Source organism: Cicer arietinum, chromosome 3 (genome assembly GCF_000331145.2).
Source record: "Cicer arietinum cultivar CDC Frontier isolate Library 1 chromosome 3, Cicar.CDCFrontier_v2.0, whole genome shotgun sequence".
Lineage (NCBI taxonomy): Eukaryota > Viridiplantae > Streptophyta > Magnoliopsida > Fabales > Fabaceae > Cicer > Cicer arietinum.
The window spans coordinates 54,334,618-54,350,345 of record NC_021162.2 but is presented as its reverse complement, the minus strand read 5'-3'; the positions used below and the strand labels follow the sequence as shown (position 1 = coordinate 54,350,345).

Genomic DNA, 15,728 nt, shown 5'->3' with positions numbered 1-15,728 from the left:
GTTTTGAATCATACAAATTTCTTGGAGTTCCGTCGCAACTAAGTTTCACAATTTATGTATCTTTTTCTCTTAAATTCATTACAAAGAACACAACAGAACAAGAATGAGATGACAATAATTGCGAGAAAAAGACGATGCTAATGAGTTTCACGATTAAGATTTGCTTAGCATCGTTCTTGTTCTTTAATTTTGTGACTTCCTTCTTTTTCTTCTTCTTCTCTTTCTGAGTTTGTGTTTCTACTTTCTATTTTAGGGTTTATAAATTTGGTTTAACAAATTTTAGTTTTCTTTTCTTTATTTTTTTAAGTGTTTTGCTTTATTTTTAATGGTATTACCTATTTACTAATTAATAAAATTGCAAATTAAATATGATATATATGACACATCAATCTCATTAATTGTCATTTCATCAAATTCAAGAGTTGGGTTGGACAAAATGTCATAATTTGGAGTTGAGACAACCGTTGTGTGTCCCATATTTGAATCCTTCTATGAAAGTCTGGCAATGTTTCTTAATGGAGAATTTTAAGAAGCTACATAGAATGTCTTCAAATTAGTTCCCTCCTTCGGCAAATACAATTTTATTACTCTCTTTATTTCCTAGAAGTTTCAACTGCACATACTTCTAATCTGTTTCAGTTGTAGCAGCCATAGTATCAATAACATAAGGAGAAGCAAAATATAAAATTTCAGGACTCAAAACAAGAAAGTGTTACCCCAAAATAGTGTTTCTACTGTCATTTAATTCGGGCATTTGTTTATAATGGTGCATGGATTACAAATTCACTTCTTCTTTTTTGTTTTTTGAGAAAATGGTAAAGAAATTGTAAACAATCAAAACTTATTTTTAATCGTAATAATATTTAGCATTATTTCTTTCAAATCATTTGTTTGTTGAATGTCAAGTAAGGAAAAAAAATGAATAATATATAACCTTTGCAATTACGAGTACCATAGCAGATCAATATATTAGGATCACTTGTAGCTGTAGAGTGTTCACCTACCAAGGAAACATAATGCTGAAGTTTAAGGGATACAATTCATATAATTTGAAATTGAAATTAATTTATATATGGTCTTCTTAATTTATAAACAATTCATATAATTTGAAATTTAAAATAATTTTAATAAATAATAATTTAAAGTAAATAGTTCAAAATAATTTAGTTATTGTAATTTGAAATTAATAAACTAGCTAAAAAATTAAAAATATTTCAGATTAATAAATGATTTACTTACTATAATTTTAAATTATTTATAAATAGTTTAAATTTCAAAACAATTAATATTTTCAAGTAAATAATTTATTGATTTTAAAATAAATTAAATAGATAAATCTACATATTTATCTGTTTTATTTATTATAAAGTAAAATAAAAAAACATTGTTAAATAAATTTTTAATCATTAAAATTATTTTTAATTTTATATTATATAAATTATTTATCAATACATTATTTATTTAAATTATTTTAAAATTTTAAAATTATTTACTGGAAATTATAATAAATAATTTATAAAGGCCAAAAAGGAATTTTAGTTATAATAATAAGAATAAAATTCGAAGAAAAATGATTAACCATAAACTCATAGGCTATTTGAATTAGTTTATAAAAAAACACAATAAGCTATAAGTTTATAAATGAATGTTTACAAACAGAGTTTAGAGCTTATAAGTTATAAGTAGATTTTTTAGCTTTAGCGAATAGAGTTTAAACAAAAGTTGAAGATGAAAAATTGATATATTTGATTAAAAATTATGACTATTTATGTCAACTTTTTAGTTACCTTTTATGTTTATATTTAATTCTATAATATTAGTTAATAGTTGAAAAACTAGTTTATAAGCCAATGCCCGACAACTTATAATCGAAAACTAATAATTTAAAATTAAAATGTTTGATATTTTAACTATTATAGATGTAAAATGACATAATAGTTAATCAAATTTAAAATAAAAAAATGTGATAGCCATCACAATCTTAATGCAATTGCACACTTTTTTTGTGTCTAGCCTAAAATTGTACTAAGTTATATCCAATACTTTAATAGATCCTAATAATATGTAAGAGAAGAAAGTGAACAATATAGTTATATATGGTCTTCTTTTTTTACAGTTTCTTTGCAACAATTAAAATAAAAACAAATGGTTAGCTACGTACAAATACAAATAATAGTAATCGATTAAAACAAAAGAAGAAAATATTGGCCAGAGAGTGGGTGGAATAGTAATTTAGTTTGACACAAAATTACTAAAATAAAATTTAAATGGAAGAAAGTGTAAAGCTAAAAATTGTCATCAGATGCAACCCTTGGAAACCTTAACCCCTGCATCGGAAAGAACGTGTTTTTACAAAAATGAAAAAAGCACACTTCTTTTGTCGTTGTTCTATTCAATTTCTCAGTGTTGTTCCTCGTAAACGCAAAGGCCACACGACTTTTTTATGCTTTGCTATGAAAAAAGAGTTAACTAATTACGCCACCATACTCGCATTAAATATAAACTACTCTTATCTTAATTTTCCAAGAATACAAATCTAAATCTTAATTTCGATAATAATCTAAAGCCAATACATATTACTCGCTCTCTCCCCAAATGTTTCACCATATATGAATAGTCAAAACGTATAACATATTAACCATCAATTTAAACACTTTCGTTTGTAGTTGTTGTCCCATGGCCACTACTACTACTGAAACAGAGGAACATCTGTCCTTAAAACTTATTGTGAACGAAGAGAGTAACAAGGTCTTGTTTGCAGAAGCAGGAAAGGACTTTGTGGATGTTCTATTTGTTAACAATGAAAAGAGGAAGAAAGAGGAAGAAGAGAAAACAACCACTCTAGGGTTTCATATAATATAATAAACCAAAACTGAAGTTAATAGGGTTACAATGAGTATATATAGAGGAAAATAGAAAATATCTAAAATACCCTTACTACTAATATATAATAATATTATCTAATATCTCCCCTCAAACTCACGATGCATTAACATGGAGCATCGAGAGTTTGTCAACTAAAAAACGGAAACGTTTAATGGAATGCATCTTTGTGAACAAATCAGCAATCTGTAAAGAAGAAGGGACAAATGGTAGAGTAATAGTTCCATGCTGAAGATGATGACGAGTAAAATGACAATCAATCTCAATGTGTTTGGTGCGTTCATGAAAGACCGAGTTGTGAGCAATTTGAATAGCACTATTGTTATCACAGTGCATCGGAGTTGGCTCAGCAAGAGAGATACCCATTTCAGACAAAAGCCAACGCAACCAAATTATTTCAGCGGTAGTGGATGCCATAGCACGATATTCAGCTTCTGTAGAAGAGCGAGAGACAATGTCTTGTTTCTTACTCTTCCAAGAAATAAGAGAGTCTCCAAGAAAGATCCAAACCCCTGTGGTGGATTTACGATCAGTTTTTTACTAATAAGCATAAAGGGAAGTCGTGCATTCGAAGTCATTAATTTGGGGCAAAAAACTTCTTTTGTCAATAGGATTAATGTTAGGATTTCTAAATAAAAACACCACATAGTAATCTTGTTCCATTAGAGAGGCCCTATTTAGAGTCTAAGTTTTGCAATAACATCAAGAGTGCTCCTTTCTTAACCTTTAAAATATTTGGTCACAAACCACCTCGAGCAATGCAAAAATTCTTGTTGATATAAGTATGCAAAAATTCCTATCGACCTCATCAAAGGATAAGTATGTTCTTCTCCAGGAAAATGATACATAATTAACTTATTAATTAAGTTTTTCAACTCCATCATTTCTCGATGTAAGAATGACTCTTTCTACCATAAAGGTGCATCTCATCCATGAGATTCTATTTGAGAATGTTTTATTTGTATGAGATTTTGAATTGAACTTTCTCCTTCCCATTGTATTGCAATTTGGTTGAGTATCATCACAATATCACATTGTTTGAGAGGTTCAACACCATCACTAATCCGCATAAGAAGTTGTACAAAGTCATGATCTTGCAATGATCTTATATTTGTTAACAATGAAAAGAGGAAGAAAGAGGAAGAAGAGAAAACAACCACTCTAGGGTTTCATATGATATAATAAACCAAAACTGAAGTTAATAGGGTTACAATGAGTATATATAGAGGAAAATAGAAAATATCTAAAATACCCTTACTACTAATATATAATAATATTATCTAATATCTCCCCTCAAACTCACGATGCATTAACATGGAGCATCGAGAGTTTGTCAACTAAAAAACGGAAACGTTTAATGGAATGCATCTTTGTGAACAAATCAGCAATCTGTAAAGAAGAAGGGACAAATGGTAGAGTAATAGTTCCATGCTGAAGATGATGACGAGTAAAATGACAATCAATCTCAATGTGTTTGGTGCGTTCATGAAAGACCGAGTTGTGAGCAATTTGAATAGCACTCTTGTTATCACAGTGCATCGGAGTTGGCTCAGCAAGAGAGATACCCATATCAGACAAAAGCCAACGCAACCAAATTATTTCAGCGGTAGTGGATGCCATAGCACGATATTCAGCTTCTGTAGAAGAGCGAGAGACAATGTCTTGTTTCTTACTCTTCCAAGAAATAAGAGAGTCTCCAAGAAAGATACAAAACCCTGTGGTGGATTTACGATCAGTGGTATCACCAGCCCAATCAGCATCAGAATAAGCTCGTAACTTCAATGAGGATGACGATGGAAAGAGAAGACTTTGAAATTGAGTTCCTCGAAGATAACGAAGAATCCGAAGAACTGCTGCCCAATGTACTGTAGTGGGGGAGACAACAAACTGACTAACAACATGAACAGCATAAGCAATGTCAGGTCTGGTAATCGTAAGATACACTAAGCTGCCAACCAAAGTACGATACAAAGTGGAATCTGGTAAAGGAACACCATCCGAGGGAGCATATTTTACATTCAACTCAAGAGGAGTATCTGCTGCTCTAGTATCAGAAAGACGAGCCTGATCAAGAATGTTGGCAATGTACTTGGATTGAGAAAGAAGGTAGCCTCTAGGAGAGTAGGCAACTTCAATCCCCAAGAAATAGCGAAGAGTTCCCAAGTCCTTCATCTCAAACTGTTTGGCTAACTGCAATTTCAACTCATTAATTCCACTAACATCATCACCTGTAATAATCATATCATCAACATATAGAGAAAGTATAATGCGACCATGAGTGGTGGACCTTATAAACAATGCAGAATCATGTTCACTAGAGCGAAAACCAAGAGAAGTGATCACAGTAGAGAATTTCTCAAACCAAGCTCGAGGAGCTTGTTTAAGACCATATAGAGCCTTTTTTAACTTACATACTTCCCCTGGATCATGAGAAACTCCTTGTGGAGGGACCATATAGACTTCTTCATGAAGCTCACCATTTAAAAAGGCATTTTTGACATCCATTTGGGAAATATGCCATTGACGAATAGATGCAACTGCAATAAGAGTACGAATAGTGGTCATCTTGGCTACAGGAGCAAAAGTTTCTTCATAATCCATACCATATTGTTGAGAGAAACCCTTAGCAACAAGACGTGCTTTGTAGCGCTCAACTGACCCATCAGACTTAGTTTTGATCTTGTATACCCAACGAGACCCAATAGCACGTTTTCCAGGAGGAAGAGGTACTAATTCCCAAGTGTTGGTTTTGTGCAATGCAGATAGTTCTTCTGCCATAGCCTGCTGCCAAAGAGGATCAAGAACAGCCTCTTTATAGGAAGAGGGCTCAGACAAACTGTGAATAGAGGTTAAGAAAGAAGCAAACGAAGCTGAGTAAGTTGAATAGACAAAATCAGGTAACTGAGTAGACTTACGTTGACGAGAAGGGTAACGAGGAGGATCAACAATCGCAGGAGGTGGTTGGACAGCCGGGGGGACAAGAGGGATGTCATCATGTGGAGTAGTAGTATTTGTCCTGCAATTCTCAACATTACAATCACTAGAAGCGCTATCATTAGGACCAAACGGATCAATATGGGTTAGTTCAGAACTCTTAGTAATCTGCGAATCAGAGGAAACAGAGTAAAAAGGAATGTGCTCAAGAAAAACAACATTACGAGATACATAAAGTTTTCTTGCATGAGGATCATAACAACGATAACCCTTTTGACCATCCCCATAACCAAGAAAAACACACATGGCTGAACGAGAAGACAACTTACTGCGCTCTACTTGAGGGCGAAGAACAAAACAAGTAGAACCAAAAACTTTCAAAGAATAGTAATCAGGGGTAGAAGCATATAATTTTTCAAAGGGAGACAAACCTGATATGATAGAGGATGGAATTCTATTAATAGCATGAACAGCAGTAAGAACTGCTTCTCCCCAAAACTCACTAGGAACTGAAGCGGACAACAAAAGGGAACGAGCAGTCTCTATAATGTGACGATGTTTCCTTTCAGCAACTCCATTTTGTTGAGGAGTATCAGTACAAGATGTTTGGTGGCGAGTGCCATCATAAGCAAGTAATTCAGAAAATTTATTAGAGGTATATTCACCACCTAAATCACAACGAAAACACTTTATAACAGAATTATGTTGAGTTTTGACCATTGCACGAAATATATGATAAATGTCAAAAAATTCAGACCGATTTTTCATAAGATAAACCCAACAATAACGAGTGTAATCATCAATAAACGAAACATAATATCTAGATCCACCTTTGGTGAGCACCGGTGATGGACCCCAAACATCAGAGTGAACTAAATCAAAAGGCGCATATGAAACGGAAACACTTTTACTAAACGGTAAAGCTGGAAATTTAGCAAGTTTACAACCACAACAATCTGAGATATCACAGGGTTTTAACTTTCCTAAGGCTCCAGTAGAAGCCAAATATTTTAATCTAGAAGCAGAAACATGTCCAAGGCGAGAATGCCATAAATAAAAACTAGAAGATAATGAATTCAAGCGAAAACTAGATAATAAGTCAGCAGTAGTTGTTGAGGCTGCAGTATCTGGGAGTCGTAGTTCATCCAAAACGTAAAGTCCCCCCTGTCTATGGCCTGTCCCAATCAGCCTCCCAGAATGTGGATCCTGCACACAACAAGAAGTGGAAGAAAACGTAACCGAATAACCGAAATCACATATTTGACTAACAGAAGCAAGACTCAAAGTAAGATTAGGAATATAATAAACATTAGAAAGAGACAAGTTAGGTGTGGAGACAGAACCAATGCCTGCTAGTGGCATAGGAGTTATAACCGACACAGACGAGGCAGGTTTCACAGACACAAAAGATTTATCATCGTATGTCATATGATGAGATGCTCCAGAATCAAGAATCCATATGGAAGGAGATATACCTGACATACCAGAGGAGTTCAAACCTTTAGAAGAGGTGGCAGACATGGCATGTGATTGAGTGGCAAGAAGTCTTTGAAGTTGTTCTGCAATATCAGATATTTGGGAAGCACTCTCAGATGAGTATACAGAACCAGAACTAGAGTCAATGGTAGGAGGAGCAGAAGCAACAACATTGGACGATGGCCCCCTAAAATTCTTCTTATGTGTTCTCCCCAATTTCGGACAACGTGCTTTCCAATGACCTTTTTCTTTGCAGAATGCACATTCATCATTACCAAGCCCAACTCTCCCTTGAGATGTTTTTTTTTGAACAGGAGCAACAAAAACAGATGGAGGAGCTGAGAGAATTTCCTTATTTAACATACCAGAATGAGTCTTAAGTCTGATTTCTTCTGCCAACAATTCACTAACTACTGATTCAACATTAGGAAGGGGGGAACGATGCAAAATACCCCCACGAAGGCCCTCAAAATCATCACGAAGAGCCATTAGAAACCAAACCAGACGTTGCTCCTCTCTTTGATCAATGTATGCTTTGACAGCTTTCAACTCAGGTGATTCCATAAGAGCCAATTGATCCCACAGATTAGTCATTGCCGAATAGAATTCCTGAATGGTCATACTGCTCTGCTTAAGGGCTCTAATATCACTTTCTAACTGATAACGTTTTGCAAAGTTAGACTGAACATACAAACGTTTCAAGTGATCCCAAATCTCTTTAGCAGTATCATATTTTGCTAGTTGTACTCCTATAGACAACTCAACAGAATTATTAATCCAAGTAATAATTTTTGAATTACTAACATTCCATGTTTTCAGATCTTTTGCATATTGAGTTTCATCCTTTTTATCTGTAGGCTTAACAGAAGTTCCATCAACAAAACCCCACATATCTTTTCCAATCAAAATTTTTTTTTATCACATAACTCCAATAAGAGTAATTTTGTCCATTGAGGTGAACACTAACAGCTTGAAGAGAATCATCCTTAACACCAGCCATAACAAATAATGACAGAAAAATACGACAAACACAATCACTGAGAGAAAATAAATTAAGAATAACCTGGTGCTGTGCGAGCACGATTTCTCCCTCTCCAGACGTCGTTTCGTCGATCCGACCGTTGAAGACGAAGACCTATATGTTGCGAACCTGCTGTCCAAAAATCAGCCCGATCCAACGGTTAACGAATGCGCAATCGATGTTTTTCTGAGACTGATTTAACAAAATCGGGAATAGGGTTACTCTTCTCTTTTCTCTTTTGGTGGTTGTCTTTCCTATCAAAATAGTCTCTCTCTTCTCTACGGTAGATCCCAAAATCAACCAAAGCTCTGATACCATGTTAACAATGAAAAGAGGAAGAAAGAGGAAGAAGAGAAAACAACCACTCTAGGGTTTCATATAATATAATAAACCAAAACTGAAGTTAATAGGGTTACAATGAGTATATATAGAGGAAAATAGAAAATATCTAAAATACCCTTACTACTAATATATAATAATATTATCTAATACTATTTAGCTTCTTAACATTTCCATTAGGAACCATTGCAAGACTTGTTGAGAAAGACTCAAACACGGGTCCTGTTACCGTTGGTTGTCTTAACACACTCTATCGAAGTGTGAAAGATCTCGACGAAGCGTGTCTTTGGGATGAGGCAGTCAAACATATGCTGCTGCAACCAAGTAACTTTGCGGAAGATTATTGCAACACTCTTAAACTCAACATTGATGACACTTCCCCCACAAAGTTCTACGCATGTAGGAACAACTATTTTGGGTGCGAATCTCTTGATTTGACCACATCAACAAATTCTAAACACCGTTGTCGGATGTGTGGCAGTAGTTTTTCTGGTAAGTCTTCAGTTTCACATAAACATTTTCGCAAAGGATTTGCAAATGATGTTGCTACATTTGTCATTACTGATAATCTCGCTGTCATGCCAAACTCAATGGATAATACAAGTTTTAGTATGCTTGAAGAATTTGGAATAATAAACCCAAGTTCGGTAAAGGAAATGGTTCTCAATCTCAGTAAACAAAAGGTTGTGTTTGAATTTCTATTCTCTAAATGATTGCTTATGTTTTTGATAATATAGAGTTCATTTTGATGTTTTTGAATTTCTATGCAGGTACTTGAATTACTAAAGTGTTCTTTGCTTTCCAATTCAACTTTGACTGATTTCTTTTTGGAAAAGAAACCATCACCCGGGATATCAAGTTTATTTTCGGTTGCTGAAATTAGTGGCTATATCCAAATTATTGTTAAGCTAGTTATAAAAAAATCGGATGGGAAAGTATTGTTTGCTCAAGGGGAACAAGATTTCGCAAACTTACTTTTAAGTTTTCTCACTTTTCCTTTGGGAGGAGTTGTTAGGGTACTCGGAACATATTCTTCTTTGGGTTGCATTGATGTGCTTTACAGGAGTGTAGCTGATTTAAATGAAAATAAGTATTTTGTATCAAAAGAAGCTAAAAACAGGCTTATTCATCCTTGCATTTCCCCGATGTTAAAATTAAAAAACCCAATTTTTCCCATTCTCGACCCAGGTTTTGTTGAATATTATCGTTATGATCGTTTGAATGGTCGTCATGTTCAGTATTTCAAAGCTGGTGAAGATAAGAGTTATTTATTTAAATTTCCGAAAATAGAAGTATCTGATTTGATTCTTGAAGATTATGTTAAGGGTCCAGCCATGTATTATGCAACAGATGATTTGTTTGTAGCACCGTTATCTCCAATTTCAGCTTTGGGTTTCCTTAACAGATTGAAAATTCCTCTTACTGATTTGAAGGAAAAGATTGTTACCATTGGCTTCACAGATGTAAGAAAGACTAAATTTTGATGCTTGAATTAATACTATTTATTTGTCTAGAATATTATTAACAATTTGCTTACATTTTATGTTGTTGCAGTGTCTTAGAATATTGAAAGCTTCTTTGACATCAACATCTGCTTTAACTAATGGGCTGGCTCACCTGTTGACTGATGTTAACGAGGAAAATTGATATGAGTTATCGTTTTGTTTTTTCTTATTCACCGAGAAAAGGTTGTAATGGTTAACAATACCAATGTCTACTATTTCAATTCTTTTTTGTTTTGAGAACTGTTTTGAATTTTGAATGACATTCCTTCAATTTTTGCATATATACTTTTACCGTTTCTTCTGTTTATGTTTAACTGGATAACTACTTTTTTAAAGGTCAACGATATTTAGTGATAATTTCTGTCAACTATATTATTAGTATTGTAGTTTTCTTTTCTTTTTTAATATTGTGTTTATGGCATCAACCACTGGCTGCATAGTCTAGATTCACTTAGGGCTTGTTCGATTGTATTTAACTTTTTAAAAACTATTTTATAATTTAATTTTAGAAAACTGTTTTTAAAGAGAAAATTTTTAAAAAAATTATTTGGCAACTCAAATTTTTAAAACAGTTTTTGACTAGAGAATTAAAAAAACTGAAAAATGAAAAGTAAAATACCATTTATCTGTTTTGTTTTTTTAGTTTTAAAAAGTATAATATTAAAAATAGTTTTACAAACAGTTTTTAAAAACAAGTTTTTTAGTTTTAAAATATTAAAATAGAGTTTTTAGAATGTGAATCAAACAAACCCTTAGTATATGTACTTGCCATGGGATAACATATAAGTTCAACATAGAAGTTAAGGAAATGGTATAAGCTCCAAGTGGAGGTGACAAATCGTTGCATGAAATTATATTCAGATAAATGGTGTTGTAGTTGTATAGAGGTGTTGTTGCATAGTAAATTGGTTAAATGATTGATGATATAGTGTTTGAATTTTCGGTAAAATGGATTTTGTGACGATGAAGACCTGTAAGTACTGTGCAATATGACTGATAACAACTTTAGTAATTTTAATTTGAATATAAAAGCTTTTTTTATTGTACCCTTCCATTTTATGTCTGTCAATCTGTCTTAGTCTGGTCTCATACACACACATTTTATCTCTCTACCGCCGCACACATAGGAAAATAAAATATCCAATTCTTGTTGCACTAGTGACAGTATGGAAGAAATCGAACGGTAATGTTTACTTGAATGTATTTTGATATCTTTATAAATTTTTTATTGTATTGTTTTGAAGTTAAATTTTTACCGTACCAGAATTTCATATTAGTTAATTTGATGAGTTGTTTATGAAATTAAAATAAATCTATTATCTATTTATCTATTATTATTATTATAATAATTGAAACAGAACCCTCCAAAGTTCTTCCTTTATGCCACATCCTCCAATATTTGTCAATTCACCAAAATTCTGATGTGGTAGGTTCTAAATTCATTTTCTATTATAATATGTTTTGTTTCTTGAATATATAATACAAACCTTTTTATTTGTCCAAGTACAATTATTTTATATATTATATAATTTCAGTTTTAATTTTTCACTAATGACTCATCAATACATTTAAAAAGCTATAATTACTCATCAAAACTTTCATTTCAATAACCCATAAAAAAATACAAACTATCCAATATCTTCAAATCATGACAACGAAATTTCGACTACATACCCCATTCTATTTTTCAACCACTCTCTTGTAAATTCTAAGTTCAAACAATATAACAACATTATGAAATGCAACCAATGTACAACTATTTGTGTGACACACTATTAATTCATGGATACTTCAATAATATTATTTTTATATTGTCAATTATTGTTCAAGATCATATATCAATATTAATTGCATATGAAATGAGTTTTTTTTCTAAGTTGAATGTGTATCTCATAACATTTGTTTTTTATAATTAAAAAAACACAAATCGTAATTGAAACAAAAAAAAAAGAATAATATTAAATATTTGAAAATAAAGTACTTCTAGTTATTTCATTATTCACTCGAAACTTTATATGTCTTAAACATTCATAGACTTTTATTGCCTATAATTTTTTTCAACCACTCTTGAAGTTTCTTGACTCTGTCAAATTATTATTTTAAAATTCCAAAGCAGACACGAATGGATTTTTTCAATATTTTAGATTTAACAAACTATCACCCACGAATGAATGTTATAATATATCACAAAGCACACAATATTATTAGAAGAACCACTTCAATAAAATAAAAACAGTTTGAATAAACCAATTCCACATTTAAATATATTTTGCTAGAATTGTTTTAGTCAACAATGTTTTACTTCTTCTTTTGTACTAAAGCAAACATAGCTTATATATAATTCTTTAAAAATATATTTACCTTTAAGTACATAAACACTTGAGTATATTCTACTGTAAAACAAAATGAACATTACTTTTAAATTACATATTATTGTTATTTTATACTTAGTAATATATTAAATTTTACCGCGCAACGTGCGGATTATTCTCTAGTTATAATAGTTATCGAGACTATCACATTTCATATTATTCTTCTATCTTATCATTTTTATTATCTTATTTTTCTTATTCTTTGTGTTTACAAATTCACACATTTTCATGTGTAAAATATTTATTATCTTGGCCTAAAATTCTAAATATTTGATGCATTCAATGAATTCAGCACTAAAATTTGTTGAAAATAGGAAAACATTGAGAAACCCTTATAAAAATTGATATATGAAACTAAATTTAGAGTTCAAGAGTCGATTATATGCAGAGAAATTATTACCACTCTACCACGTCTACTAAATAGTTGTAATTACTTGTGCAAAATTTATGTTATCTTAAAAAAATATTACTTTTTTTCTTATTAATAAATACAAATATAAATTATTTTTTTATACATGTGATATTAAAATAAAAGGATGCTTAAAGTAGAGAAAAAAAATATTATTGTGTTTAATAAGAGTGTGATCGTACTTCTACGTATCTCTTTGTGCGATGAATAAATCAAAGTTATGTAGTTCTTGTGTAGAAAATGCGAATATGTTGATTGTTTTTAAAAGAAGTTTATTTTGTTGTTGATAAAAAGTTATTTTGACGAAAGAAAGTGAGATTGTTTTATTTGAATAATTATTTTAAAATGTGAATTTTAAAATAATCATATTGTACAACTTGTATTTTAAAAACTGAAGTAATAAAAAGATGTCGCATCATGTTAATCCATTTAAGAATACTTTTATTACTTTGGATATAATAAGAAATTTCAAACCACCAAGTTGCATCTTAAAAAAAAAAACTCAAAGATTAAATAAATGTCACATCTTGTTAGCCATTTAAGAATATATTTTTTTTGAATTAATTTGCTAGTGAAGATGAGTTTTAGAATGACCAAGTTGTCACAATTTGCGTCTGAACAACTCAAAGATTAAAAAATGTCACATTTAATAAACCCTTAAATATTTGATTATATCTTATTCTTCGATTTATTTTTAAGGATTAAAATTTAATGTTAAATTAAATAAGTTTAAACGACCCTATGAAATAAAACCAACAATATAGACGAAAACAAAACACTAGTAAAATAATATAATAAAAAATAAGAAATACAAGTTGTAGCTTCCTTCAAAATATATTTTAATTAAACAAATAAAAGAAACAAAATTCATTTTAATATTAAAGAACACAACTTCACTCATTTTAATTAAATATTAGAAACAACACTCATTTTAAAATTAAATAACACAACTCTAGGGCTATGAAATCTGCTAACCCTACTTCTCAATGTTAGTTACTAGTTAGCCACATCCGTAATTATTTATATTAAATGGAATAAAATATTTATATGATATTGGACAATATTTCTTTCAAACACAAAAATAAAAAAGTTCGACTATCAAAAAGGAAAATAAGTTGGATTCTCTAGGAAAACGTGAGAGGGGGAGTTACATACTAAAACTATTCGCCTCCAAGAAAAGAGAGTTTTCATTTAGAAAAATAAAGTTTACATCTTTCAATAAGATAAAGTTTGAAAAGCAAAGCAAAAAAGAAGAGAGGGATAAAGTACATGTCTTTCCCGGTACAATAAAGGTTTCCCGGTACAATAAAAGTTGCAGTAAAGAGGAGGTTGTAGTGAACCGCGAACGTCGAAGATGAAGAAATTAATTGTGATTCTCTTCTCTCATCTTCAGTTTTTTTTTTATTTGATTTTTGTTGGTTGTGTTGTTAAAATAGATTTGTGTTTGTTTATGATGAAGGTAGATGGTAAATTTTTGGATCTCTCTACATCCTTTTCTCTTTTCATTGTTGTGTTGTTTCTTCTTTTTTTTTTTTTTTAACAATAAATAAATCCCTATGTTCTCTTCTCTTCTTTTCCTTGTTTTGGAGAAAAAATCACTCATTTTCTTAGTTATGATTTTTCTGGGAGAAACAAAAAAAAAACTATTTGAGTTTTTGGTTCTCAATTTATTGACTTCAAAGATGAATTGTTGTGTTCATCAGATAAATTGAGATCTGTTTTTTCTATTGCTTTTGCAGAAATTATGGAACTGTTAAGGGACGAAAAGAAAAAAGAGTGATTGAACTATTCATTTGCGTGCATTCTAGTGAAGATTATAGTTTTATTAGTACAAAGAATATTAAAATAAAAAAAACCTAAAAAGAAGGGAGAGGAAGACTGAAACAAAAGAAAGGGAGGGAGGCATTGGTCACCTTCAAGGATAAATAAAAAATACATTTTTTTGTTTTTATTTAAAATTGGTAAATCAAGTAAATATTTATTTAAAATTGGATCAGATTTATAAAATGTTGATTTTTTATATTTAATAACTGTAAAATGTTTATTAAAGAGTCGTTGAACTATTCATTTGCGTGCATTCTAGTGAAGATTATAGTTTTATTAGTACAAAGAATATTTAAAAAAAAAAAAAAAACCTTAAAAGAAGGGAGAGGAAGGCTAAAAAGAAAGGGAGGGAGGAATTGGACACCTTCAAAAAGAAATAAAAAATACATTTTTTTGTTTTTATTTAAAATTGGTAAATCAAGTAAATATTTATTTAAAATTAGATCAGATTTATAAAATGATGATTTTTTAGATTTAATAATAATAATTGTAAAATATTTATTAAGTATATTATCACTTATTTTTTGAAATTATTTTTATTTGATCAGACAAAACTGAGGTATTACACCTATTAACTTTCATTATTATTTTATTAAGTTTTATCTATTAAAAACAATCTATCTCCATTTCAATAATTCAAATTGATTGAATTCAAATGAAGGAGAAACAAATATCATCGACCAATAATATATTTATTTGTTAATGTCAATTTATATAAACACATGTGAGAATGATAAAGATAAAACAATAAATATTTTTATCACAGTATCTTTTTCTATTTTAAGACAAGATAACATATAATTTATTTATTTTCATTGTAATTATAATTTTATCTTATAATGAAAGTCTAAATTTGTCTGAGATTCAAAGATTTTAGCTTACTTTAATTATAGCGTAATGTTCATTGTTTTTAAAAATTCAACATTTCATATATATATATATATATATATATATATATATATATA

At 30.6% G+C, this 15,728-nt stretch overlaps 1 protein-coding gene across 1 annotated transcript; it reads left to right on the top strand.

Annotated features, from left to right (window-relative positions):
- The first annotated feature begins 2,676 nt into the window (after positions 1–2,676).
- On the top strand, positions 2,677–10,300 carry LOC140919819 (uncharacterized). Its single transcript, XM_073366473.1, has 4 exons — positions 2,677–2,753; positions 8,814–9,336; positions 9,424–10,116; positions 10,208–10,300. The coding sequence occupies exons 1-4, from the start codon at positions 2,677–2,679 to the stop codon at positions 10,298–10,300; spliced, it is 1,386 nt and encodes a 461-aa protein (XP_073222574.1).
- The last annotated feature ends 5,428 nt before the right edge of the window (positions 10,301–15,728 follow it).